We start from the raw sequence: 27,432 nt of genomic DNA, 5'->3' as shown, positions 1-27,432 counted from the left end.
TTTCACTGCTCTAAATACAAATATTAGGAATACAGCCTGCTCAAACACCCAATGTGATGTTTCACTCCCTATTCTTTATGAAAATATGCTTATGAAATGAATATGACATAACTGATATATACTTTATACAAGATGGCTCATGTAGGGTACCATTGGAAAGGTTATGATTTACTGAATGTGATTATCCAATGTGTGTGCCTGTATCATTTCTGTATCTGAAGTTAGGAATATTGACTATGTATCTGTATTTCATACATGTTACTTTGGGTGTCACCCCCAACTAGCCCTTCAGGTACAACAATGGAAAATCCAGACAGGGCTAATGGCCTATTAGCAAAGACAATGGACGTGAAAGAGCTTAGTCTTCCTGTGGATGCTCCAGACAGCCTACGAGTAATGGCTGCCACAGTCCTCCAGAGACTTGGTCTGAGTCACCTTGTACTGGATCCACCCCTTGGAATGCCAGTGTTCTTCCACTGGAAAACAAAGGGTTCCCACCATACACAAGAGCAATATAAGGCAGGGGAGTGACATCATCATGGTTCTCCTCTGCCTCCCCATCCAAAGAGACACTGAAAAACACCTGGAAGCAAGAACTGAACTGAGGGGAGAAGGGCTGAATCCAGGCTGACAGGGTGTCCAGACTGTGAGTGGAACTACCTGAAGTCTCAAGCTGCAGGCCAGCGTAGCTGCCTTTCAAGACTTTCTGTAATCTACCTGTGACAATATTTAGGGAGAGAAATTACTATTTGTAACCAATTTCTTTAATGAAACAAGCTTCGTATGTGTGTTTTGTTTGCTTAGTCATCTGCTTTGTTCTGTTTGCTAACTCTTTAACCAGTTAAAATTCACCTTTTGTAGTTAATAAACTTATTTCTTGTTTATCATATAACCTCATTTGTGCAATTCATAATTGGGGGGGTAAGCAGCTATACATACCTTCCTCCACATTGAGGGAGGGGGTGGATTTCATAATATACCTTTGGGCCTGCACTCCAAGGGAGGTGGACACCTGAGTGCTGGGGCAAGTCCCTTAAGCTGAGGCTTCCCAGAGCTGATCTCAGTGTCTGTATCGTTCGGCAGTTGGGTGTGGCCCTGCCTGTGTGTATGCTGGAGGAGGCTTAATAGCCTGGCTCAGCAAGATAGGTAAAAAGGGGGCCCTGGCTGGCAGAACAGGCGGGTTCAGTGATATCCCAGCACATCAGGTGGCACCTTAAGGGGTCCAACCCGTCACACCCAGCTACTGTGAATACTTTAAAAAAAAAAAGAGACAAATCAAATAAAGTTCCTCCCTTCATACTTATCTAAAGAAATCATTATGAGCAAACAATTTTATGTCCTGTAACCTTCCTGTACTGGAGAGCAGTTCAATTCACTCCAGCATTCAGGACAAGAACTTTAAAGAATGTTCTTATTAACTTCTGTGGAATACAAAAGGTCATGATTGCCCAACTGTGTTAGCTTATAAGTGCTCATGAAATCACGTTATGGTCCCAGACAAAGAACCTATCGACTTGAATAGGTGAAAGATTATTTACAGTTGTCCAAAGGACAAAAGTTTATAAAATCCAGATATTTAAATAACTTCTGTGACAAACAGAAGTTTAAATTCCATGTGGCTGCAAAAACAATAGAATTTAAGCGAATACCTGGATTTTTCATATTAAATTCCTGCTATCTCCATAATTTCAATGTAGATACGCTGAAGTGGTTTTTTGGTATTGCAGCTGTAAATTATCATGATTAATGTTAATAATATACAACACATCATGATGCTCTTGGATAGCATGAGCTGAAATATGTTTTGGCATACCTGACTGACATGACATTTGACAACTGTTGTCACAACATAAGAAAAAGGGGATATGGTGCTTAGATACCAAGGTGATAAATGCCTAGGACAGACAGATAAAAAGCAATAAAATCCTAAAAACCACTATATTGAATTAGATGACTGAAAATTTAACCAATGCTTACTAAGAAATACGTCTGATTTTGTATTGCAATGTAAAGAAACAACCAGCTCTATAAAATATTTCTGTGCTTCACTAAAATAAGGCGTTAAACAAAATTCATAAGGATTATTTACCAAAGTGGTAAAGATCATTAGTAAGTTATAGTTTTCCTTTTCTTCTCTCTTGGAACATTTCTTGCTTCAGGTTATTTTTTTAGCATGGAGCCCACACAGGATTCAGCTTCCATAGCAAGTTTGGACAGGTCAAATCTAGGCAGGGCAAACCAAGACAAAATTGAACCATTCCATCAAACTGAAAAATATCTCCTAAGCAAGCTTGCTTGGTTTCCCTGCAAATTTGTCCCACATGAAAACATAAAATGTTTCCTGTGTCATTAACATTTACAGTAACAGCTAAAAAGCAACAGAATTTGGATTTAAATAAATGGCATGTGTCTCAAAGAGTTAGCTAAAAAGTTAAAAGCTGAAAATTTCATTTGTAAACAAAAGACAGCTAAATAAATTATATGAACTGAGTTCTAAACTTTAAAAACCAGCATCTCAAATTTTCAAACCTCTTCTTCAACAACAGACTAACCCAACTTTGCATTATAAATTTACCTGTGCCCACTGGCTTCACTGCAACACTGAATGTATTGTCTATTCAACAGGATTACTATTCCTGGGCACAATTTAGCACAACTAGTATCAGAATATAGTGGTGTTTGTAATCAAGTGTGTCCACATTAGCGTGGTAAAACAAAAAACTACCTGGTGACCTTTCGCATACATTTCCTATAGGCAAAAAGGCAAATGTCTTCCTCCTTTACCAACCACACACTACATTTTTAGTTTAGTTTCATCACCCTATCTCAGGAGTTTTTTTTTTTTTTTGGTTGGTTTTTTTTAAAGTGAGAGAGAGAGAACAACATATCTATCTAAACAATGTTTTAAAATCCAGAAAGCATACTTTCTTTAACAGAAGGCTAAATGTCTATACATGGTGCTTACATTCACATCTATCTCCAAGGTTTTTCTTACAGAATAGATGCTTGGTTTTTCCAAAGTATTGTCTTCGGTGGAAGCCTCAACCCATCTTGAAATCTAGGCTAATAATAATTTATAGTTTAAACTCTGAGGTGGGATTTTTTTTGTGCGAGGTAGGAAGTCCCTTAATTTTCAAAAAAAGGAGTATTTGTGGCACCTTAGAGACTAACCAATTTATTTGAGCATAAGCTTTCGTGAGCTACAGCTCACTTCATCGGATGCATGTAGCTCTCAAAAGCTTATGCTCAAATAAATTGGTTAGTCTCTAAGGTGCCACAAGTCCTCCTTTTCTTTTTGCGAATACAGACTAACACGGCTGCTACTCTGAAACCTTAATTTTCAGGATCCCTTTACAGAGTACATCGATCATTTGATGGATGGACTTATACAGTGTAACACTATGTCTACACTGCACACCTTTTACGGCGGCATGTAAATACATACACTGTTTGCCCCCCATGAAGTGGATAAACACCAGTGTAGATAGGGAGGCACTGCTTGGGCAAATAAAGGTATGCCTGAAGACTGTGGGTATATACCCTACAGGATTCTCTGCAGCCCAAGCAGTACCTCCCACATCTACACTATTTTTAACAGCTGCCTCCAGCTGACGGAGCCTTTCATTGACATGGGTAATAGCTACACTCTCTTGTGTGGATGCAACTTGCTTTTCATTGCTGCATGTTTCTACACTAACCCTACCCACTGCTGACACTGAGGGGCAGTGTAGACATAGCCATTTTTTCAGATGACTCATTTTGTGCTGCAAAAACTAAGAAGTGAGGGTATTACTAGAAAATGATCATTAACCCAATAGCTTGAACATTCTTACTTAAGGCATTGTCTCTCTTCTTATGCCATCCTACCACACTTGCAACAGCAAATATGCACAAGTTGGAATCCCTTGGATTTAAGGGAAAGGAGGCTGCCAATAGGTTGTTTTCCATGAGCAGCTTGCAACCTCCTCTCCCTGGTCCAAAGCATCCCAGGTCTGTTGAGCATCAAGGCACACTGCAGAGCATACCTATTTGCCAAGACCTCTGGAGTAAGAGGAACTTGATGGGGGTTAAGGATGGTGTGATGGTTGGGAATTCAGGGTTATTAGTTGCTAGCATTATCTGCCTCTAATTTATGTCAAACGCACCTACTGTTTTAAGAATGGCATCTTTTTATATTTCATGATGTCATCACACACAAACAGGTAGTTGTGGGGAATTAGTCCCTTTCTCCAAACATTTTTTTTTTTACTTATTAATAAATAAATAGTATCTGCGAAATGTAAACAAACAGCATGAAGGCTTTAGGTTTGATAACAGTTAAAAACAGATAAACTTAAGATTGTCTATATTTACAAGAGGAGACACAAACTTTCAGACTCCACAATTGCTAGCTTAATCCCAGAGGATCACTTTCACCTACTCAAAAAACCAAAAAGAATAAAAAACCCACTTCAAAACCACATTTGTAAACATACCATTTTCACGGGTTACTTAAATTTACAGAGAAAAACAAAAGTTCACAAGAAATATTTGACAAGGGGAAAGCAGGTGAACTTTTAGACAAACATTACAAAACTGTTTACTGAAACCACATCAAACTTTATAACTCTGAATACCACATGCCACTACATTTAATTTTTTCATGACATAAGCAAAAAACAAACAAAAAACACTACAATTGTCTGTTTCTTAAGTAATAACAAAGACAAGAGATGCTAAAAATGGCCATTAATAAAGGGTCAGCAATATCTTCATTAATAATATATTTCTAATGTGTATACATGATTATATTTTTAGGACATTTTACTAAGTGACGCTCTCCCCAAAAAATATAAGAGATTGGGAGGGTCTTAAAGTTATGAAGCAAAGAAGGGCTTATTTCACATTAGCAGGACTCAGCATCTGCTGGAAAGAGAAACTATATTTATATACAATCTCTTTAAAAGTGTGTATTTGCAAATAGGCTGTATATAACAAAATGTTAAAATAATTTTTCATATTAGGAAGGTTGTTTTCATGTCATGCAAATTTAGGTCCCTATCCTGTAAGCTATTTTGCATGGGTGGCCACTGAAGTCAGTGCGGCTCTATGCGAGCACTGGGGTCTGCTCACGTGGAACAGCATGCAGGATCACTGTGAATTAATGTGACTATATCCTCAGACACACACAATAAAAGCTATCTATTTTCCCAGCAATGTTGTGAAGATTAACCCCTGTAACGGGATTGGCACCCACCGCAAGTGCCCTCTTCTGGTTGGGCACGTCTGTGTTCTTTAGTGCTGGTGACCCCTTTTGGTGGTTCTCAGGCGGGTTTGTCAGCGACACAGTGCTCCAGCTGAGTCACACTGTCTGCATATTAACCAGCACAAACCCCTTTCGGATATATGGTCCACTGGGGCCAATCTCAGTACCCCTCTGGTGGTGTCTCTCTCTCTCTAGCCATCCCTGGGCTTTGGTCTTTAAGTAGCCCAGCCCTGGTATGGGGCTATATCGCCAGGGCTTCCTCCCTGGAGACACTATCTTCCAGTAGCCCTCCCCAGGCTGAGTTCTTACTCATTCCTAGCAACCAACCAGGAGCTCCCTCAATGCTCCCTCGGTCCCTGCTAGCAAACTGTCCGTGGCCCTGCAGCTCTTCCTTGGAGGACCTCTTCACTGCTCTTTCCCTGCGATGGATGTGGCAGAACCCTGAGGCCTCCAGCAGGGGGTCTTTGGGCCCAGTCCACTCCATCACAAACCCCTTTGAGAGTTTTGTATTGCATTTTGAGAATTGGAAGTAAACGGTGATTTAAAATATCCAATTAGGCTGAAACATTTAAGGACTATGAAATAGGAAAATAAAAGTATTGTGACAGACCCAGTTTCTACTGTACAAGGCTAAGTATTAAAAATGTTGAATTATGAGATCTTCTTGAAGAGGTTTGTAACTTGGAACAGGAAGATGTACAAATGAGTACCATCCTGCAGTCCTACCAGGATGCCGGGCACAAAGCAGGGAGATCTTAAGCGGGCAAGGTTTCTTTAAGAAAGCATTCAGTGAGGGACGAGTTCTGATGCAGGCTTCACATTAAAATTAGTAAGAAAGCCCGTAATGATATAAAGAGGTACAGGTTGAATCAGGAGTCCCCTTTAAGGAGACTGATGTAGGCAGACTGGCTAGACAGATAGGCAGTTGTCACAGTCTGATTAAAGAAGATGCAGATAAGGGGGAGCGTCAAACAGATTCTCACGCTTTGTCTACACTGGACTTTTGTCAGTATAACTTTTGTCCTCCAGAGGTGTGAAAAAAAACCACACCCCTTCCCCCGAACAACAAAAGTTTTACCGACGAAAAGCACCAGTGTGAACAGTGCTTTGTCGGCGGCAGAGCTCTCTCCTGCCGACAAAGAGGCTACACTGCGCATCTTTTAGGGGCATGGCTGTAGCATAAGAATGATCATATTGGATAGACCAAAGGTCCATCTAGCCCAGTATTCTGTCTTCCGATAGTGGTCAATGCCAGGTGCCCAGGAGGGAATGAACAGAAGAAGTAATCATCAAGTGATCCAATCCCCGTCACTCATTCCCAGCTTCTGGCAAACAGAGGTTAGGGATATCATCCCTGTCCATCCTGGCCAATAGCCATTGATTATCTAGTTCTTTTTTGAACTCTGTTATAGTCTTGGCCTTCACAACATCCTCTGGCAAAGAGTTCCACAGGTTGACTGTGCATTGTGTGAAAAAAACACTTCATTTTGTTTGTTTTAAATCTGCTGCCTGTTAATTTCATTTGGTGACCCCTAATTCTTGTGTTACGAGAAGGAGTATGTAACACTTCCTTATTTACTGTCTCCACATCAGTCATGATTTTATGACCTCTATCATATCCCCCTTAGTCGTCTCTTTTCCAAGCTGAAAAGTCCCAGTCTTATTAATCTCTCCTCATATGGCAGCCGTTCCATACCCCTAATGATTTTTGTTGCCCTTTTCTGAACCTTTTCCAATATATCTTTTTTGAGATGGGGCAACCACATTTGCACTCAGTATTCAAGATGTGGGCGTACCATGGATTTATATAGAGGCAATATGATATTTTCTGTCTTATCTATCTTAATGATTCCCAACATTCTGTTCGCTTTTTTGACTGCCCCTGCACATTTAGTGGATGTTTTTCAGAGAACTATTCACAATGACTCCAAGATCTCTTTCTTAAATGGTAATAGCTAATTTCGACCCCATCATTTAGCTGTGTCGCTAAAAGGTGCATAATGTAGACATAGCCTCGGACTCCATCAAAATACGACTGGGCAGTCTTTTCCCAAGGTACTTTTTGACAATAACACATTTATGACACATGAGCTTGATATCTAGCACATTTGTACAGTTAGAAGAAATCACTGTCATTGTTAGAGAGCATGTCTCACAGAAAACTTTGAAAAACATGCTATTTAGAAACAAATTTGTCTCTCTGTCCCATTCTTTAAGAATTAGGATGGCTGTCATAAGAATTCACCTATTTATTTCCCATATGAAGTCTCTAGAAATGACTGGTACTAAAACCAAAGATGAAGTGAAAACTAATTTCAATTAGGGAACAGAAAAACTCTCAGGACTCTGCCATATTTTCATACAAAGAAAGTAATAAAAAGATCAAATAAATAATGAAAATGGGATGTGTAAAAAGATGCCTAGACAGAATATTTTAAAGTTCTCCGTGAAGGAACAGCAGTTTACAATGTACAAGTCTCTTTTCTGAAGACTCCTGTCCATCTTCTTACCTAGTATACTGAGGTTCACTCTCAAAAACTTTCATACTTGTAGCATAATTAATTCATTCCCTATCATCTTCAGATGGTCTCTCTCACACATAGCAGGCCACAGTTTCATCCATCAAGAGGAAAAAGTGACCAATCCCTGTTAGTAAACAAAGGCTCATATGTTCAGTTATAAAGATCAGCAATTTTAACAGTGCCGTTTTCCTTAATGCCATAAAAGCTGGTCCTATAAAGAAGAATTCAATATCATGACTTAGCAAAGAATAAAGCATTCCATTCGAGCTGGTACATTCCATCAGTAACCAAGAGGTGGGAAAGTCAGGATACTCTTCCACGTAAAGCTTCTTAGTCCATGAATATATCCAAAACTTCTCTAGTAAAAGCTACCCAAATTCATTCTACAGCCCCTTGGTACTGCCACAGCGACTTAGCTCAGACAGGGCTATGGTCCCGCAGTACTTCTCTTTGGAATGCCCTGGGAGGGGAAGACTCATTCCTACTTCCAGGACTGCAGTTTGCTAGAGATTGACAGGCCAGGGAACAATGGCTCCGGGGAAGGCAAGAAGTCAAACGGGACCTTGAATGGTTCTGCACCGCAAATGCTGAACGTGTCTGAGAAGCTACATTCATCTGCCTAGACACAAGAGCAGCTCCTAAGATTGAATCGGACACACGCCCCAGCAAATACGTCCCGCTATCGCTCCTGTGTTCCCCTCCCTCTTCCCCCCGCGGCCCCAGGGCGCGGCTCTCCCCAGCACCCCCGGCCCTGCGCGGAAGGGGCGAGCTGCTCTGCCGCGGGGGCCCGCAGCGGGCGGGCGGCCGGGAGACGGGCTTGGCTGAGGGCACTGGACCGGCACCACAGCCCCGGGGCCCGTGACCTTGGGCCCCCCGCCCCCTTCCCAGGCGCGCGGGGGGGCCGCCGACGCGCCCCCACCCCCCCTCCGCGGGGCAGGCGCCGAGCCCGGCGCGGGGCCGCAGGCCGCCGGCCCAGGGAGTGGCGGCGAAGAGCAGGCAGCGGCCCGCGGCCCCGGCGCCGCCCCAGCAGGGGGCGCGAGGACTCGGCCCCCGGCCCCAGGGCTCCCCCGGCCCCAGGGCTCGCCGGGGCCGGCAGCCGCCGGAGGGGGAGGGGGAGGGGGCCCAACCTCTGCATGTGCCGCCGCCGCCTCCAGCCGCCGCCTCCAGCCGCCGCTCCACCGAGACCCCGCCGCGGCTCGCGTCCGTCTCCCTCAGCGAGAGCGAGCAGGCCCGTCACTGCGCATGCGGCGTGGGGCGCCGGGCCTTCTGGGAGCTGTAGTTCCAGGAGGGGGGCGGCGGGGCGGGGCGGGGCGGGGCCGGGGAGGAGCGAGGCGAGGGGGACGACCTCGGGCTGCCCTGGGGGGACACGGGCATAGGGCGCGCCGGCGGGGGGGCGGCCCGGCACGGAGCCCCAGCGTGCCTTCGCCCGCAGGCACGGCCGGGCAGGCGGTCTGCGCTGTATTTCTGATTTTAATGCTTTGGATTACTGTATGGCCTGGGCTGCAGGTGCTGGGCCTGCCAAGTGTACTAAACTACATAAAGCTCTTGCTTGCATAAGGAGCATGTATTATGTTACTTTTATTGTTTATTCCTATTAGTACCTAGAGGCCAGGGCCCTTTTGTGCTGGTCAGTGTGCCCCCATTTAGAAAAAGGACAGCCCCTGTCCCAAAGAGCTTGCAATCTAAGTGTAAAACTATAGAAAGCAGGTGAGTAAAACACACTGGCGGGGGAAGCTCAAGGGACCAAATTGTACTGGTCACCATCAAAAACAATGGTCATTGGCAAACCCTCTACTTAGCCACGACTGATTTTTTTGTAGGCACCACAAAAGAAGAGAGTTGTTTAAGTCAAATTTGTACCCTCTGACAAACGCCTCATAAACGTGCCTGCCTGAGACATATACCTTTGTATCTGTTACTATTCTGATTTTGTAACCATCAGTTCAGGATTTCAATTTCAACTTTTTATTGGACTCCTCATAAATGTAATTAAATATAAAGACTGGGTGTCTCAAATGAGATCATAAATGTATGAAGTAAAAACAGCAAAAGAAGCTGTAAGTCAGCCAACACGGACAACACCCTGCTCAACTAACAACACTGTCTCAGGATGAAATTGTCCTCAAGTAAGCTTTGAATGCTAGAGCTGAATTTGGTACAGTTCCTATGTTTAGCAGAAGTGTGGCATCTTGTTCTCTAATTCAGATTTGTAAAGAGAAAGGGATTTCTGCTTTTGAAAGTGCAAAGTTGCTGTAGATCCTTGAGACTACATATTTCCTCTTTTTGAAGAACTAATTATATCATAGTCTAGGTTCAAAACACATATGTTTGCTCATAAAAGATGCAACTAACCTCTGTCCCTGGCCTGAAAGGGGCAGGGAGACTTAAGAGGTTGTAGGCTCACTGCTGATTTTCAGAAGTGCTGAGTACCTTAGTTCCCACAATCCCATTGCAGCCAATAAGAGATCTGGGTGCTCAACACCTCTGAAATTAAGGCCATTAGCCACTAAGGTGGTGTAGCATGGGTGTAGAATCATAGAATATCAGGGTTGGAAGGGACCTCAAGAGATGATCTAGTCCAACCCCCTGCTCAAAGCAGGACCAACCCCAACTAAATCATCCCAACCAGGGCTTTGTCAAGTCTGACCTTAAAAACCTCAAAGGAAGGAGATTCCACCACCTCCCTAGGTAACCCATTCTAGTGCTTCACCACATTCCTAGTGAAAAGGTTTTTCCTAATATACAACCTAAACCTCCTCCACTGCAACTTGAGACCATTACTCCTTGTCCTGTCCTCTTCTACCACTGAGAATAGTCTAGATCCATTCTCTTTGGAACCCCCTTTCAGGTAGTTGAAAGCAGCTATCAAATCCCCCCTCATTCTTCTCTTCTGCAGATTAAATAATCCCAGTTCAATCAGCCTCTCCTTGTAAATCATGTGCTCCAGCCCCCTAATCATTTTTGTTGCCCTCTGCTGGACTCTTTCCAATTTTTCCACATCCTTCTAGTAGCGTGGGGCCCAAAGGTGGACACAGTACTCCAGATGAGGCCTCAACAGTGCCGAATAGAGGGGAACGATCACGTCCCTCGATCTGCTGGCAATGCCCCTACTTATACAGCTCAAAATGCCATTAGCCTTCTTGGCAACAAGGGCACACTGCTGACCCACATCCAGCTTCTCATCCACCATAACCCCTATGTTCTTTTCTGCAGAACTGCTGCCTAGCCACTTGGTCCCTAGTCTGTAGCGGTGCATGGGATTCTTCCGTCCTAAGTGCAGGACTCTGCACTTGTCCTTGTTGAACCTCATCAGATTTCTTTTGGCCCAATCCTCTAATTTGTCTAGGTCCCTCTGTATCCTATCCCTACCCTCCAGCATATCTACCACTCCTCCCAGTTTCGTGTCATCTGCAAACTTACTGAGGGTGCAATCCACACCATCCTCCAGATCATTAATGAAGATATTGAACAAAACCGGCACCAGGACTGACCCTTGGGGCACTCCACTTGATACTGGCTGTCAACTCGACATGGAGCCATTGATCACTACCCGTTGAGCCCGACGATCTAGCCAGCTTTCTATCCACCTTATAGTCCATTCATCCAGCCCATACTTCTTTAACTTGCTGGCAAGAATACTGTGGGAGACCGTGTCAAAAGCTTTGCTAAAATCAAGGAATAACACGTCCACTGCTTTCCCCTCATCCACAGAGCCAGTTATCTCATCATAGAAGGCAATTAGGTTAGCCAGGCATGACTTGCCCTTGGTGAATCCATGCTGACTGTTCCTGATCACTTTCCTCTCCACGGAGTGCTTCAGAATTGATTCCTTGAGGACCTGCTCCATGATTTTTCCAGGGACTGGGGTGAGGCTGACTGGCTTCTAGTTCCCTGGATCCTCCTTCTTCCCTTTTTTAAAGATGGGCACTACATTAGCCTTTTTCCAGTCATCCGGAATCTCGCCTGATCGCCATGAGTTTTCAAAGATAATTGCCCATGGCTCTGCAATCACATCCGCCAACTCCTTTAGCACCCTTGTGTACTACCCTTGTGTGAGACAAAGCTCGGGAATTTTTAAAATTCTATTTTGAACTTTTTTTTGTTTTTGTAGGTAAGAATGCCTGTTCACAACTGAGCTATATAAATGCATACTTGGATCAGACTGAGAACACCGCACACCACCGTCCCTAGACTGACCAGAAACACTGAGAGGAAACCAACTGATCTCTAACAGAAGAGTCTTTGACCTCTTTCAACAGTTAAGAAGCCACAGATCAATTGTACATTTGTGAAAATGGTTTTCTGGCTCAAGGAGGAGTGTCAGAAAAGCAGATGTCATGCCAAGATCGTACCTAGCACTGAATAGTTTCAGTACGCTATGTTTTGGATAGTTCTTACCCTGTAATTACACTGAATCAGACTTCCTGACCTTAGCCTTGTCATTTTTAAGTAATAAGATAAGATGTCTTACTATGTATGACACTTGTAGCAGCAGGACATTTTATCAACCTTCAGTACAAGCTATTGCTCAAGTCAAGCAATAAACCATGTTTAGATACAAGAAATAAAACACTAAACTCCTGTTGTTTGTATGCAACAATAGCCATGCTACTGTTTTGTTACTTATTGCAGCCTATAAATAGATCAGTTTATCTGGAAATTGAAAAATTTGAAGAGTAGCTGAAACTACAAGCAAACAATTGTGTTTACACATTAAGCCCATGATGGATTTTACATATTTTACCTTTTTATTCATATAAAAATAATTATTGATTTAAAGCAATTCTCCCTTCAATTTCTAACTGAGGGAGGTATCTAGGCACTATTTACATAATTGAAATCCATAATGAATCATGTTTGAAGTAGGACCTAACTGCTTCACTTCCCTCATCTCTTAGCCACTGGTGACCGTTATCCAGGAGACTGTTGCTACGCTCTCCCATTGATTCAGGATTGGAAAAAAGCCTGTGCAAAGAGATGGGTCATGCATTGTTATCTAAATACTGTATATAAAAGCTTTGTCTCATCCTGATTTCTACTTTAGGAAACTCCACAGACTATTTGCTGCACTTCCCATCTCTATTGTTTTACTATGGGAGACTGTCCTGGTCAATCTAGCTGTCACAGCAGAGAACAGAGGGAGAGATAGTCTCTGAGATAGTTTGGTCTTAGCCCATCAAAGGCTTTAAAGATCAAAACTAACAGTCTTAAGCAGGACTTCAGGACTATACACTACTTTGTGACTTGGTGATCAGATGCCCTCAAAATCCTCTCTCATTCCTGCTAATATAAGCTTCATCTTCTCCAAATTTAACTTGACCCACCTGTCTCATCTGGTTTCCAATTTCTTTCACACATAGTGGTTTGGGGTGGAGGCCCTGAGATTTGGCCATAAAGATATCACTAGAGGTCCTGGTGAGAGCAGTTTCAGTGTGGTGGAGAGGGTCAAACCCAGGTTGGAAAGGATCCAAGATGGAAGTGGAAGAAAGAAACTTTAGGTGATGAATTGGGAGGAACTAGGAAGAAGGAAGTTGGGGCAGTATTTGGGGAGGCTGGTGGGTGGGGTCAAGGGTGTTTGTTTTAGGATGGAGATGCTACGGTGTGCTTGCGTTCTGCATGAGTATGAGGATCATAAAGACAGAGAGAGATTAAGGATGAGATTGGAGGTAAAGGAAATGAGCTGAAGTAGGACAGCAGGCAAAAGACTATGGTGTTGGTGATTGGAGAGAAAGAGAAGGGTAATAATGGGGAGAAGGAGAGACAAGGTACGTGATGATGGATCTAGTCCATCTTCTCTTTAAAAAGTAGGCAAGATTTTTTTATGGAGCTGGAGGAGGCAGAGATAAGAGAGGGTTTGAAGAGGGAATCAAAGGTGGTGCATAGGCAGCTGGAATTATATAGTCAAGGAGAATGGAGAAGTAGTGTGGCTTGGCCAAGAGGATGAAAGACCTGAAAGAGGATAACTTTGCAGTGAAGAAAGTTTACATGATCATGGGACTTTCTCCAGAAACATTCAGCAGACTGGGAGAAAGAGCAAAGAAAGAGGATGGGGAAAGTTATCCAATCAGGATGGATTCTGAAATAGGAGAGAGGGGCAGAGAAGTGGAAGGTGATGGAAAGAGTGCTGTGGATAGATTCAGTGACTGAGTCAGTAAAGGGTGGGGGAGGAAAGAAGGGGGTTTTACAGCTTTTCGGTTTTTATTATTTTACATTTCAGTGGTTGCTAAATTCTGTGCATCTCCAGAGAATATAAATCTGTGACTACCAAGTCTCCAGGGGGGAATGAAATTTCACCAATGATCTGTCTTTTTTTGATTAATCACTATTTGGATAATATCCTCTAATATCCTGGGATCGACAGGGCTACAACTACACTGTATATTTGGATAACAGACATTTTACTAAGATGCAGAGTTGTCAGGCTAGGGTAAGGGAAGCAGCATCTTCAATTCAGGTAAGCAAGTGGCATGGAGTGGTTTAAATCCTGACATACAGTAAAGTGTAAGATTTAGGTCAGCCAGATCACATGACTGATGATATTTGAAGTCACTGTTCCTGTAGTTGTATGCTTTGTGCCTTTTCATCCAATACATTCCAATTTCTCAAGATGCAGTCTGATTTTGATAGGTTTAAATAAATAATAACTGCTCAGCTTCTGATAGCTAGAGTCTAAAAGACTCATCAGACCAAGAACTAGTTATTTCTTCCCCATTTGAAGGAGTTGAGGATGTGGAAACTCGTCCTATTAGAACTTGTCAAAGTTTGACTCAAAATCACAGTTTATCAGACCACTCTGTTTTATTAGCAAAGCTGCTCTGCTAATACATTTAGAAGTGAGCCCCCCGAGTGGGGCTTGTGTCTTTTAATTTATACAGTTTTTTGGAGAACAAGTTACAGAGAAGTTACAGACAAAAGAAGAAAAAGACTTTAGTCACCACCCTTCGAGATCCCTGAGACCAGTCACGTATCTTCAATTACCTGCCACCCTTAACAATCTCCTTTAACAGCTTCCAGTTAACTTAACTAATTGCCCTTCACACCTTCCATTCTGATGCCTGCTTCTTAGATGTGCTGGCTCTATCTTAATTGCTTCTCCATTCAAAAGCTAACTGTCCCTAGGTGTGCTCCCTCAGATACTTTGTAACATGTTTTGGCATGCCCTCTCATATACAATGTATCCAGCATGTCCCCTTATGCAACGTTATACTTCCACAAACTGAATATGAGACTAGCAACCCACCTTGTGGCAACTGGGAGTAAAAAATATTTTTGAACTCAGTCACATACTGCAACTGCATATCTTGTGCTTCCTCTGACCCACATCCCCTCGCCTCCAAATCAATGGGTTTACAGTCCTTCTCCTTCCCCAACTGTGATGATTTTTAAATGGCACCAATAACATTTTCTTTATAATGAGGAGTCCTTGTGGCACTTTAGATACTAACAAATTTATTTGGGCATAAGCTTTCATGGATAGCACTTGCTAACCTGCCTATTCTGAACACTTTTTCCCTGTCTTCTATTTTTTGAGGCACCTGAGTTGTAGAAGCTACTAGAATCTTGAAAGGCAACTTGTCTGTGAACTGAGGGAAAAGCCCAGTGGAGACATCTCTCTGATCTGAAGTGACTATCTAATGAGGATAGCAAACCTTCAGTGTTTATTGTGAACTGGCTTTATCACATATGTCTATGAAATATAAACAACTATGTGAAAAATCAGTCATGTATTATATATTATATATCTGCTTTCAACTACCCTGTTCACAGCTTCTGCAGAGTTCACCTCTATAAATTATGCAATTTAGATAACTAGCATCATTCTCTATAATGCCTCTAGATAATCTCTTGCACTTCTATAGTGCCTTTCACCCCAAAGTACTTTACAAACAGGTGGTATATCCTGCTCTAAGGAGTCAGAGCCACACAGGGGATAGGATGGAGTGGTACTGTATATGGAATGTGATCCAGAGCAGAGCAGAGCAGAATTACTCAGTACAGCCACCTCTAGGATGGAACAAAGCAGTTGATTAACAGTGAACAGCAACGTTACATAACAGTTTAGGATAGGAAATTAATAATAATCATACTATCATAGTAATAATATTACTTGGTCCTTCTTTAGGACCTTACAACTCAAAGAACTTTACAGACATTAATTTAACTTCACAACTACCCTGTGAGATAGAGAAGCATTATCAACATTTAACAGATGAGGAAACTGAGGCACAGAAAGATTAAATAATTTGCTAAAGGTCACAAAGTGAGTTAGTTGCAGAGCTAGAAATAGAACCCAGAGCTCCTGACTCTCAGCCTACCGCCCCGACAATCCTCACTGATGAAAGAGAATCTTGTATCCAATTGACACAGCAGGGAGAATTCAGTGTGGTGGAATGTAATTACTCACACAAAAAGTTATTAGGACAGCAGGTTTCACACATTTACTCTTCTGAAAAATGCTAAAGGATTTTTAATAACCAAATGTTGTTGGTAACTCTATTTAATATCTCATTTACATTTGGAAGCATTTGGAAGCTCTAGTAATAATAATAAATTAATTAATAATGCTACCTAACACTAAGAACCTTCCATTCCAGGACCTCAAACGTTTTTGCAAATATTAGTATGGTGTCCCCTAGCATCATGATTGGATGTGGGGATCAGTACTGATCGAGGGACAGTAGCCTTTACTGAATCACCAGCACCATTTTCCTGCAGCACCTGAGTTATCCTTCGAGATTTCCCTTCCAAGCAACCTTTCATGATATAACATGAAAAATTTGCCTATCTACAACCTCCAAAGCTCTATCCACCAGTCTTTTTGTGAATCATCACACCCTAACTCCTTCAGGCCTAAATGTAGCAAATTGAAATATGCCCAATAATGGCAGTCAAGCAAAAACACACAGCATATTACACGCTGTTAAGCTTGGGTGCAATACAGTCAGCTGCCATCTTGTATTCCAAAAAGAAACTCAGAACATTTGCTATTATTATGAGATTGCTTCCTCTAGAGCTAAACAAACATACAGAAAGATTAGATTTATACAAAGAGAATGTTTGTACAGTGTTCTAAACATGAAAATGCTATATCAAGCCTGGTTATTGTTGCATGAGCTGCACTCTGCTTAAGTGGACAGCTTTCTTCAGGGGTTCTCAAACTTCGTTGCACTGCGACCCCCTTCTGACAACCAAAATTACTACACAACCCCAGGAGGGGGAACAAAGCCTGAGCCCGCCCGAGCCCCACCACCTCAGGCCAGGGGGCCAAAGCCGAAGCTCCAGGGCTGCAGCCCCATGCAATGGGCCTGTAACCTGAGCCCTGCCACCCAGGTTCTCAGCTAGGAAGAGAAAAACATTCCCCTTATATATACAAGTTTTGCCTAAGGAGAAATAGAGTATCCAGATTCTATCCAACTCCCAGGAAGCATAGGTATATGCCAGGAGAGAGTCCTCTTCTGAAGATTAAGTACAGTAATTTGAATCAGTAACTTAAGGTCCCTTTAAAGAAGGAAATTAAATAACAACACTGTGTCAACACAAATTCAAAATAATGGCAAAGAAAGAAAAAAATCAAGTGCATATATATAAACTACCCAAATCCTCCAAAGTCAAAGACTGTTTAATGCAGTGATGAGCAACCTGTGGCCAGCTGGCCACACGTGGCCCGTCCAGGTAATCTGCTGGCAGGCCACAAGACAGTTTGTTTACATTGATCATCCGCAGGCACAGCCGCCCGCAGCTCCCAGTGGCCGCAGTTCGCCATTCCCGGGCAATGGGAGCTGCGGGAAGCAGCAGCCAGCACGTCGCTGCAGATTACCCTGCTAGGCCGTGTGCGGGCCATGGTCTGCAGGTTGCCCACCACTGGTATAATGTAAAGGTTAAAAGGAGATATTTGAAAAAGGGTGAGTGGGGAATAAAAATGGCAGTGACTTACTCACGAAGGGACAGCACAGCATACTGTAGTTATGGCCTCTTTGTCTCTCCTGATGGTCTCCTGGCACGGTTTGAACCAGTGTAGTTCACTTAATGGTGTTAAGCAGTGGTTCTCAACCTGTGGGTTGGGACCCCAAAGTGGGTCGCGACCCTGTTTTAATGGCGTTGCCAGGGCTTCTGTTAGACTTGCTGGGGTCCGGGGCTGAAGCCAAAGCCTGAGCCCCACCGCCTGGTACTGAAGCTGAAGCCTGAGGGCTTCAGCCTGGGTGGCAGGGCTCAGGTTACAGGCCCATTGCATGGGGCTGCAGCCCTGGAGCTTCGGCTTTGGCCCCCTGGCCTGAGGTAGTGGGGCTCGGGCGGGCTCAGGCTTTGGTCCCCCTCCTGGGGTAGTAATTTTGGTTGTCAGAAGGCGGTCGCAGTGCAACGAAGTTTGAGAACCCCTGAAGAAAGCTGTCCACTTAAGCAGAGTGCAGCTCATGCAACAAAAACCAGGCTTGATATAGCATTTTCACGTTTAGAACACTGTACAAACATTCTCTTTGTATAAATCTAATCTTTCTGTATATATGCTTATATGGCCTCCTGCACTGTGAGCGCTTCTCAGTTATTTAAAAATATATATATAACAATCCCTCTCCTCTTCAACTTGTGAAAATAGCTTCTTTAGTATGTATTTTTGGATTTTTGGTTGTGTGTGTGTGTGTGAGAAACAGAGAGAGAGAGAGCGAGAGAGAATGTTGAATGTCTGTGTAAAGAATTTATGAAGGGAAAGAAAAATGGAAGAAATGAGTTTTGTATTTAGTTTAGTCTCAGTCCAGCTCCTCTGAAAGATTTGTCTCCTCACTTACAAGTCAACAGTTTAATTGTTCTAGAATGTTACTTTCTTGGGCATCATTTGCTTCGGTCTTTCACAGAACTATAGGAGAAAAACAAACAATATCAGAAAATGTGATTGTAAAAGTGCAGAAATTGGCAGGAGGACTTTTTTGAAGCAGGTACAATACCTGAAACTTCATTTAACTTAGGTTTCCAAACTGATTAGGTCCCGAGCTTAATGCCTTTTAAAGGATGCATAACAGTTTTCATTCTAGCCTTTTGTTTTGTCATATATAACTTCCTGAAAACTTTCCTCTTTCAGCTGAAACTTGCCAGACATAGATTTTGCCTGAAGGTGATTTTTTGTAAAGTTTAGCTACATATATATAGAATAGATAGGAGGGCACACAAATCTACTATATCAGTAGTTCAAGGGAGTTAAATGTGTAGTGACAGTTTATTTTATAAAAAGAAAAGGAGGACTTGTGGCACCTTAGAGACTAACCAATTTATTTGACTTGCTCTTGGGACTGAGAGGCCAGGCAGAAATCCATCTTCTCCAACCCATCCTAATCCAAGCCTCCAATATTGCAACCAGTATAGTATGCATCCGATGAAGTGAGCTGTAGCTCACGAAAGCTTATGCTCAAATAAATTGGTTAGTCTCTAAGGTGCCACAAGTACTCCTTTTCTTTTTGCGAATACAAACTAACACGGCTGTTACTCTGAAACCAGTTTATTTTATGACTAACTATAGAATTTCCACCTATCCTGAGATATCTTTAGGCTGACATTATGCGAGGGAGTGAATGATATTTGTGTCATGATGTGGTGGTGCAATAACAAGCCATTGTGACTCAATAACAAAGCCTAAAAAGGGCCAAACCCAATAGGAAGGACCTGTTCATTTTCCAATTTGAATGGAGCAACAAAAAACAAAAGGGTGAGATTATATCAGCAAACAGACCTCTTTTTTGTTTAGAAAGACCTGAAGCTGAGAATTAACACCCAGTTCTTCACAAGTTAATGCTTATTATATATTCCACATTTCATCCCAGATCCAGTCTTATTTCTGAACAACTCCTTGATGAGAGCCAGAAATTGATGTTATGAGTGGTCTAATTTAGAGTAAATGTCTATTTATTCCGGCTTAATTTTTAAGGCAGTTTTACATGGAAATGAAGGGTTTTGTTTTACTCTATGTCAATGTACAATGCAGATAACACACTGACACCTGAAGTGTTTTCATCCCTAACTTTCTCTATGGGACGCATACAATAACATCAGAGGAGTTGTGTTGTGACATAACGTCCCACCATGCCCTCTGCATGGGGGCATCACATCACACCATCCCAGCTTCCACGTGGGTAGTCACATTGCTCTGCTGTTCCTTCCTTGCAGGGCTTCTCGTCATGGCCTCCATGGCGGGATGTCATCCTGCCACCAGTTGTGACCTCTGCGGTGGGACGTCACGCCGTCCTCTGGCCCATCGAGCGCCAGGCCATCCCCTGCTCCGATGAGGCTGCCGTGTGGAGAGGTCACACCGTCTCCAGACCCGCCGTGACCTCTGCATTGGGACGTCATCCTCTGGCCCATCGAGGCCCCGTGGGGAGAGCCTCACCGAGCCCCAGGCCCCGGCTCCTAGCAGTGGGTACAGGCGCGGTGACCATTAGCTCCTTGGTCTCTCCTGACAACCGCTGGCCCCCACTTCCCCAGCCCACTCCCCTGGCTCCCCCATCCCCAGCTCCCTCCCCAGGGGCTGGTAACCATAGAAACTTCCAGAATGGACCAGCCCTGCCTCTCTTCTTTCAGCGTGACCACTGCTCCTAACCAATAGGCTCACTCCGCTTGGCTGTCCCTTCGAAGCTGATTGGTCCGCGACACGGGTCAAGCGGACCAATGGAACGACGACGGAGGGGCGCGACGCCACACGTCATTGCGGAGAGGTTGATCTCCGCCAATCAAGAGTAGCCAGCTTAGTCGGCGCCAACCAATGGAAAGGTTCCAGCGCAGGTTCCGCAACCAATAGCTAGCCTCCACGAAGCCATGAGGGAGGGTATATAAGGGTGGGAGGCCGGGGTGGCCTAGGCATAGCGCCGGCAGTAGCGAGCGGAGCGGGTCTGTGTGTGTGGCGCGGTAACGGTGAGTGGGGCGTGCGGCCTAGTGTGTGGGGCCGCGGTGCCGGCGCCCCGGGCGATGGAGGGCCCTAGTCTCCGGGCGGGCGGATGCGGCGGGGCCGGGCCGGGCCGGGGGCCTGAGGCGCGGCGGGCGGGCGGGCGGATGCGGCGGGGCCGGGCCGGGCCGGGGGCCTGAGGCGCGGCGGGCGGGCGGATGCGGCGGGGCCGGGCCGGGCCGGGGGCCTGAGGCGCGGCGGGCGGGCGGATGCGGCGGGGCCGGGCCGGGCCGGGGGCCTGAGGCGTTTCCCTTGCGCTGCCAGGTTCCCGGCGGACGGCATGAGGCGGGCGCTGCTGGTGGTGCTGCTGCTGCTGGGCAGCGGGCGCGGCGAGGAGGAGAAGAAGGAGGACGTGGGCACCGTGGTGGGCATCGACCTGGGAACCACGTACTCATGGTGCGTAGAGCGCGGGCTGCCCGGCCAGGGCCGCCGCGGCCCCTTCTCCCCACGCGGGGCCGGGGCCCTGTCCCGCACGGCTGACCCCGGCTTTGCTCTCACAGCGTTGGCGTCTTTAAGAACGGCCGCGTGGAAATCATTGCGAATGACCAGGGCAACCGGATCACGCCGTCCTACGTCGCGTTCACCCCCGAAGGGGAGCGTCTCATCGGCGATGCTGCGAAGAATCAGCTCACCTCCAATCCCGAGAATACGGTGTTCGATGCCAAACGCCTGATTGGCCGCACGTGGAATGATCCCTCAGTGCAACAGGATATCAAATATCTGCCTTTCAAGGTATGTGCCAAAATTCACACTGCAAACTGCTTAACTTGGCAGGCCACTCTTATGTTGGAGAAGAGTGACTTGTGGACTCAGATTCTGTGTCAAAGCCTATGGGATTGAGGGTCTGCTACATCAGACTGTGGCATAATAAAAGTCTTTGTGGATATTACAGATCTAAACTCCAGTAGGTGACTTGTGTTTTCATTGTATCTTCCCCTTATTCATAATCGCAAAATGAAGTCTCTTGGACATCCAAAAATCATTAATTGCTGTCCAATAAACCCTAATTTTTTTACTAATTAGGGAGGGTGATTAAGATGGAAACAGTTACTATTATTCACATAGTCTGTCCCATAACTGGAGTAGTTCAGAATGCTAAATATCTTGCCTTGAATAAAAAATGTATGGATTGTGGAAATGGAACTGACATGTAATATCCATGTACATAATTGTAATCAATGTGGGCTCTCGGCATAAAATATTACTGGAGAGAACATCTATTGTCTGCTCTTCTCTCCTTTCTTGACTTTTTTGAGTAGTGAGTATTGTTCAGGTTCCAGTTCTCTTCAAAGATTTAAAATTACTAGAAATACATTCTTTAAACTTAAGTGTTCATGTTCTTAAAGGTTCTTGAAAAGAAGACCAAGCCATATATACAAGTTGATGTTGGTGGTGGACAGACAAAGACATTTGCTCCAGAAGAAATTTCTGCTATGGTTTTGACAAAGATGAAGGAAACTGCTGAGGCCTACTTGGGAAAGAAGGTAGGTAACATAACAAATGGTCAACTGTGACATCTTGTAGAAGCAGCAGTTTTCCAAAGTGATAGCAGCAGGTGATCTCCCAAGCTGCAGACCAAAGTTTGACTCTCAATTTCTACCCAGTTTGGCTGGGAGCACTTGAAGAGCTCAGACAGGACCCATTGAGCTTTGCTTAATTCTTGTCTGCCCACTCTAGGGGTACCATTAAAGGAAGCCATTCTTCACCTGGAAGGGTGAGAAGGCACTCAAGGCAGTGGCAGTTCCTCTAACACTTGGAAATTGTCAAGCTTTCATTTGTGTTGTTGCTGCTGATTATTGAAGTTGTTACATTAATCCTCATCCTGCTCTTCTAGGTTACCCATGCTGTTGTCACTGTCCCAGCTTATTTCAATGATGCTCAGCGTCAAGCTACAAAGGATGCTGGTACCATTGCTGGATTGAATGTAATGAGAATAATCAATGAACCGTGAGTAGTTTTGTAACTGTTCTGCAATGTCATGCTGTACTAGGCCTTGTGAGTTGTCTAACTACTATTTCTTCATCACAGTACTGCTGCCGCCATTGCTTATGGACTGGATAAGCGGGAGGGTGAGAAGAACATCCTTGTATTTGATCTAGGTGGTGGAACCTTTGATGTCTCTCTCCTCACAATTGATAATGGTGTCTTTGAAGTTGTGGCTACAAATGGAGATACTCACTTGGGTGGAGAGGACTTTGACCAACGTGTTATGGAACACTTCATCAAGTTATACAAGAAGAAAACTGGAAAAGATGTTAGGAAGGACAACAGATCTGTACAGAAGCTACGTCGGGAAGTAGAGAAAGCAAAGCGAGCTTTGTCCTCTCAGCATCAGGCTAGAATTGAAATAGAGTCCTTCTTTGAAGGAGAGGACTTCTCTGAGACACTGACTCGCGCAAAGTTTGAAGAACTGAATATGGTTAGTATTTGAAGCTAGAGTTACAATTGCTTTGTGGTAAATCAGTGTCTTGCAGTTACTTGCATGTTTAGTATGTTCAGCTATTGCTTATGCTGCATTAAATTTACAAAACACAATAAACATAACTCTGCTATGAAGCAATAACTCCCTAGCTGACATGGGAATAGGGAGGAGAAACTAAGGCAAGAGATTTGCCCAAGGTCATGTGGTAAGATGACATCTGGCTGGAGTCAATGCTTGGTGTGTGTTTTGGCTTGCTCATGGTCATTTGTCCAGACCACACTTTGCTGAGATTTCTCCAGCATAGGGGAGAAGTAGTGCCTTACCTTACTTTTGTCACTTTTTGCCTTTTAGGATCTGTTCCGTTCCACCATGAAGCCTGTGCAGAAAGTTCTAGAAGATTCTGACCTGAAGAAATCCGACATTGATGAGATTGTACTTGTGGGTGGCTCTACTCGAATCCCCAAGATACAACAGCTTGTTAAAGAGTTCTTCAATGGTAAAGAGCCTTCTCGTGGCATCAATCCAGATGAGGCTGTTGCTTATGGTGCCGCTGTTCAGGCTGGTGTCCTTTCGGGTGACCAAGATACTGGTAGGTGCAAACCTAAACTAGTAACTTTCAGAGTTTTTACACTTCTAGTATTGGAGCAGGTTTTTGGAGGCCTGATCCAAGTTGAGAACAGAAATCATGTATGTTAAATTCTAATTAACATTGTTACTAGGAACACTCTACTTGCCATACTTTCATAAGGCTACAGTAATTATGGGCCCTTGTCATTTCTAGTCTAACAATAGAATCTCTAACTGTGAATAGGAGTAAAGCTAGAAACATGTCTCTTTTAGGTGACCTGGTGTTACTTGATGTGTGTCCTCTGACACTTGGCATTGAAACTGTTGGGGGTGTTATGACCAAGCTCATCCCAAGAAATACTGTTGTCCCCACCAAGAAATCGCAGATTTTCTCCACAGCTTCTGATAACCAGCCAACTGTAACAATCAAGGTCTATGAAGGTAAGTGTCCTGTATCACTGAACTAAAATAGGATGTATCCTGTACACCACTTTTTTGTGAAAACTTAGTAAAGTTCTTAAAGTTAGACGTGGAGCAATGAATGACCATGCCTCAAAAGTCATCTCAGAATTCCTCATTATAGCCCTTAAGAAACAACTCTAGTGGGGAGACCTTGGTAACAGACCAACTCAAAAGGCTACTTGTAGCATCTTAAAGAATACTAGTGTTCCAGTAATAGAGTGCTTGATTGGATTGTCCAGTGTTCCCCTCCTCCCTTTGCATGAGGGCACTAATCTTGTGGTCTCTGGAGGGAGAAGTCTAAATCACCCTCATTCAGTTTAAAATAAACTGATATTGTAAAGCCCTTTTTACTACGAACCTGGGTGTCTCAGTATTTCTCTTTGCTGTTACAGGCAAAGATACATGCTGCTCCAGGCAATTAAAGTCAAATAACACTTAAAACATTTCTTGTTTTGGGAGTAGGCCATCTGGTCATCATTCAGAGATTCAAGTGTTCCCACACTTGAGCTGGGCTTTCACCTCCCCTTAAAGTGAAACAAAATATAGGTTCAAAACCTAAGATTAGTCATGTCAAACCACATGTAACACCACTTTTAAGTACAAGTACAAACTAAAACTCTTACCTCTGTAGGTGAACGTCCTCTCACCAAGGATAACCATCTCCTGGGTACTTTTGACTTGACTGGAATCCCTCCTGCTCCTCGTGGTGTCCCACAGATTGAAGTTACCTTTGAGATAGATGTGAATGGAATCCTCCGTGTTACAGCGGAAGACAAGGGCACAGGAAATAAAAACAAGATTACAATTACCAATGACCAGAACCGTCTGACACCAGAGGAGATTGAGAGAATGGTTAATGATGCTGAGAAGTTTGCAGAGGAAGACAAAAAGCTTAAAGAACGTATTGATACCAGAAATGAGTTGGAAAGCTATGCTTATTCACTGAAGAATCAGATTGGGGACAAAGAGAAACTAGGTGGCAAACTCTCATCTGAAGACAAGGAAACAATAGAGAAGGCAGTAGAGGAAAAGATTGAATGGCTTGAAAGCCACCAAGATGCTGAAATTGAAGATTTCAAAGCTAAAAAGAAGGAGCTGGAGGAGGTTGTCCAGCCAATTGTTAGCAAGCTTTATGGAAGTGCAGGACCTCCCCCTGAAGAGGAAGCAGGAGAGAAGGATGAATTGTAAATCTTGATTTCTGAATGTTACCTTGTAAATACTGGACTCAGGAACTCTTCTGTTAAGATAATATTGAACTCTAATCTGGAATGTAATTGGAATCTTCACTTCTGAGTGGAGATGGAAATGTTAGCCCAAAGTGGCTGTTTACTGCTTTTCATTAGCAGTTGCTTGATGTCTGTGGGGAGGTGGGAGGGAAGGGTAGTGGGGTGGGACTGTAAAATGAGTTGTGGGTTTAGAAATTTTCCAGTTGAAAACATTCTAACTGGTCATGTGCATTCTGTGTAGAACTTTTTTCTACCCAAGTGACCACAATAAATTTGTTATTTACACTGGATCTAGCTTAATTTCATATTTCCTGTCATGTCTGTTTATAGACTATCAAACTCAGAGTGCAGTTCACTTACTTAAAATGTTCTCTTCAACTAAAGTTCTGTTCATCCTGCAAATAGTCCAAGTACTTCAGTGTGTAAGCATTTAATCTGAAGTGCTACTAGGCACAACAGTTGTCAGGTCCTTTTTCCTAGCAAGTTAGCAGTTTATCTCCCTTGTCACAGTTTTGGATTACATTCCAAACCTGTTGTACGTAGAAGTATATCCTAACGTGATAAAACATGCTGTTCATGTAGCTTGGCTTTGACAGGCTTTCTATTTTCTAATGCTAAAGCTGATTTCAGCCTTGGAAAATGATGTGACACCCAAAGGTGTCCTTTGACTTTGTAGCTTCCTCTTGAGAGATCTTAAAAGCTATTGAATGTGTGCAGCTTTGAGGCAGAGATGTAGCAGAGGCTTAGCAAACAGTATAGCATAGGAAATGCCTGGCTGAACCATGCACCTAATTATCATGCTCCTAGGCTCTCTGACAGTATTGACTTAGCTCCAGTGTTCTGTATGGCACTTGCCAGGAATAAGTTTCCTTACCCAGAGCTTGCATTCTAATGGCCCAATCAAAGTCACTAAAAGCAGTGGTATGACTTGACTAGAAAGTTGTCATTAGGTCCAGAAGACAAATCTTCTATATGCATTTTCAGATGAGCAGACTGTTTAAATGTGCAAAGTCCTGCACAAATATACATGATCCTAAAAAGCAGTATTTCATTCTACACTACAGGGATTTTCCTCTAAGTGTAAATACTTCACTGGAATAGCCTCCTCCATTACTGTGACAAGGCTATATCTAGCTTTTACTAGATCCTGAGTTTTTGATGCCCCAGTTACATTACCTCTTATTTCCACATTAAACTCTATTCAACCTAACCACTTCTTGGCCTCTAACACACTAAGGGTGTAGTGAAACAGCCAAACTTGGACACAGTTCTGTCAAATGTGTGGTTACTTTGTTCATAATACCATACTTTTAATCCCTTAATGCAGCCACTCACCCAGTTCCTTTCATTTGCTGAACCATGGGAAAAAGCTTCATGAGTCAGTACTGGGCAAATTAGTTGAAACAATAGTAAAGAATTTTTGTTGGGCAAAAGTCAACATGGTTTCTGTAAAGAGAGATCATATCTTAGTAATCTATTAGCTCTTTGAAGAGGTCAACAAATGTGGACATAGTGTCATTAGATTTCCTGGCAGCCTTTGAGAAGGTCCCTTTGCAAAGTTTATGTAAATTAAGTTGTCATGAGATAAAAGGGAAGATCCTGTCATGGATTGAGAACTAGTTAAAAGACAGGGAATAAAGAATAGGAATAAATGGTAAATTCTCAGAATGGAGAGGGGTAACTAGTAGTGTTCCGCAAGAGTCAGTCCTAAGGACCAATTCTATTCAATTTATTCATAAATGAACTGGAGATGGGTAAACAGGTAGCAAAGTTTGCAGATACTACTAAACTGCTCAAGATAGTTTAGACCAAAGCAGACTGAAGAATTTCACAAAACTAAGTGATTGGGCAACAAAATGGCAGATGAAATTTAATGAGACTAAAAGTAATGCACATTGGAAAAAATAACCCCAACTATACATAGCATATGACAGGCTAGTTTAGCTACAACTAATCAGGAGACAGATCTTGAGTCATTGTGAATAGTTCTCTGAAGACATCCACAGTGTTGTGTACCAGTCAAAATAGCAAATGTGATGTTAGGAATAATTAAAGGGATAGAGAAT

General features: G+C 43.5%; 2 protein-coding genes across 9 annotated transcripts in view; one reads left to right on the top strand and one right to left on the bottom strand.

The window, feature by feature from the left end:
- The window catches only part of GAPVD1 (GTPase activating protein and VPS9 domains 1), a 59,931-nt gene extending 50,918 nt beyond the window's left edge, over nucleotides 1–9,013 (bottom strand). For all 8 annotated transcript variants that reach the window (XM_073314562.2, XM_073314560.2, XM_073314565.2 and 5 more), the window contains exon 1: nucleotides 8,895–9,013. Coding sequence is in view for 7 of the 8 variants with exons in the window: in XM_073314560.2 (XP_073170661.1) it covers nucleotides 8,895–8,902 (8 nt within the window). In the remaining variant the exon portion in view is untranslated. The remainder of the gene's footprint in view (nucleotides 1–8,894) is intronic.
- An 11,546-nt stretch (nucleotides 9,014–20,559) lies between these two features.
- HSPA5 (heat shock protein family A (Hsp70) member 5) lies at nucleotides 20,560–25,654 on the top strand. The gene is made up of 9 exons (XM_073314679.1): nucleotides 20,560–20,658; nucleotides 20,954–21,085; nucleotides 21,190–21,421; nucleotides 22,036–22,173; nucleotides 22,524–22,636; nucleotides 22,718–23,108; nucleotides 23,463–23,700; nucleotides 23,952–24,119; nucleotides 24,772–25,654. The coding sequence occupies exons 2-9, from the start codon at nucleotides 20,970–20,972 to the stop codon at nucleotides 25,326–25,328; spliced, it is 1,953 nt and encodes a 650-aa protein (XP_073170780.1). The 5' UTR covers nucleotides 20,560–20,658; nucleotides 20,954–20,969; the 3' UTR covers nucleotides 25,329–25,654.
- The last annotated feature ends 1,778 nt before the right edge of the window (nucleotides 25,655–27,432 follow it).

This window comes from Lepidochelys kempii, chromosome 16, assembly GCF_965140285.1.
Source record: "Lepidochelys kempii isolate rLepKem1 chromosome 16, rLepKem1.hap1, whole genome shotgun sequence".
Taxonomy (NCBI): domain Eukaryota; kingdom Metazoa; phylum Chordata; order Testudines; family Cheloniidae; genus Lepidochelys; species Lepidochelys kempii.
This window is presented reverse-complemented; position numbering and strand designations above follow the sequence as displayed.

Bases quoted from the DNA above. Each gene is read 5' to 3' on its own strand.
- HSPA5 (XM_073314679.1), top strand. From the start codon at position 20,970: ATGAGGCGGGCGCTGCTGGTGGTGCTGCTGCTGCTGGGCAGCGGGCGC. The intron at 21,086-21,189 runs GTGCGTAGAGCG...TTGCTCTCACAG, and splicing joins CTGGGAACCACGTACTCATG to CGTTGGCGTCTTTAAGAACG. The intron at 22,637-22,717 runs GTGAGTAGTTTT...TCTTCATCACAG, and splicing joins ATGAGAATAATCAATGAACC to TACTGCTGCCGCCATTGCTT.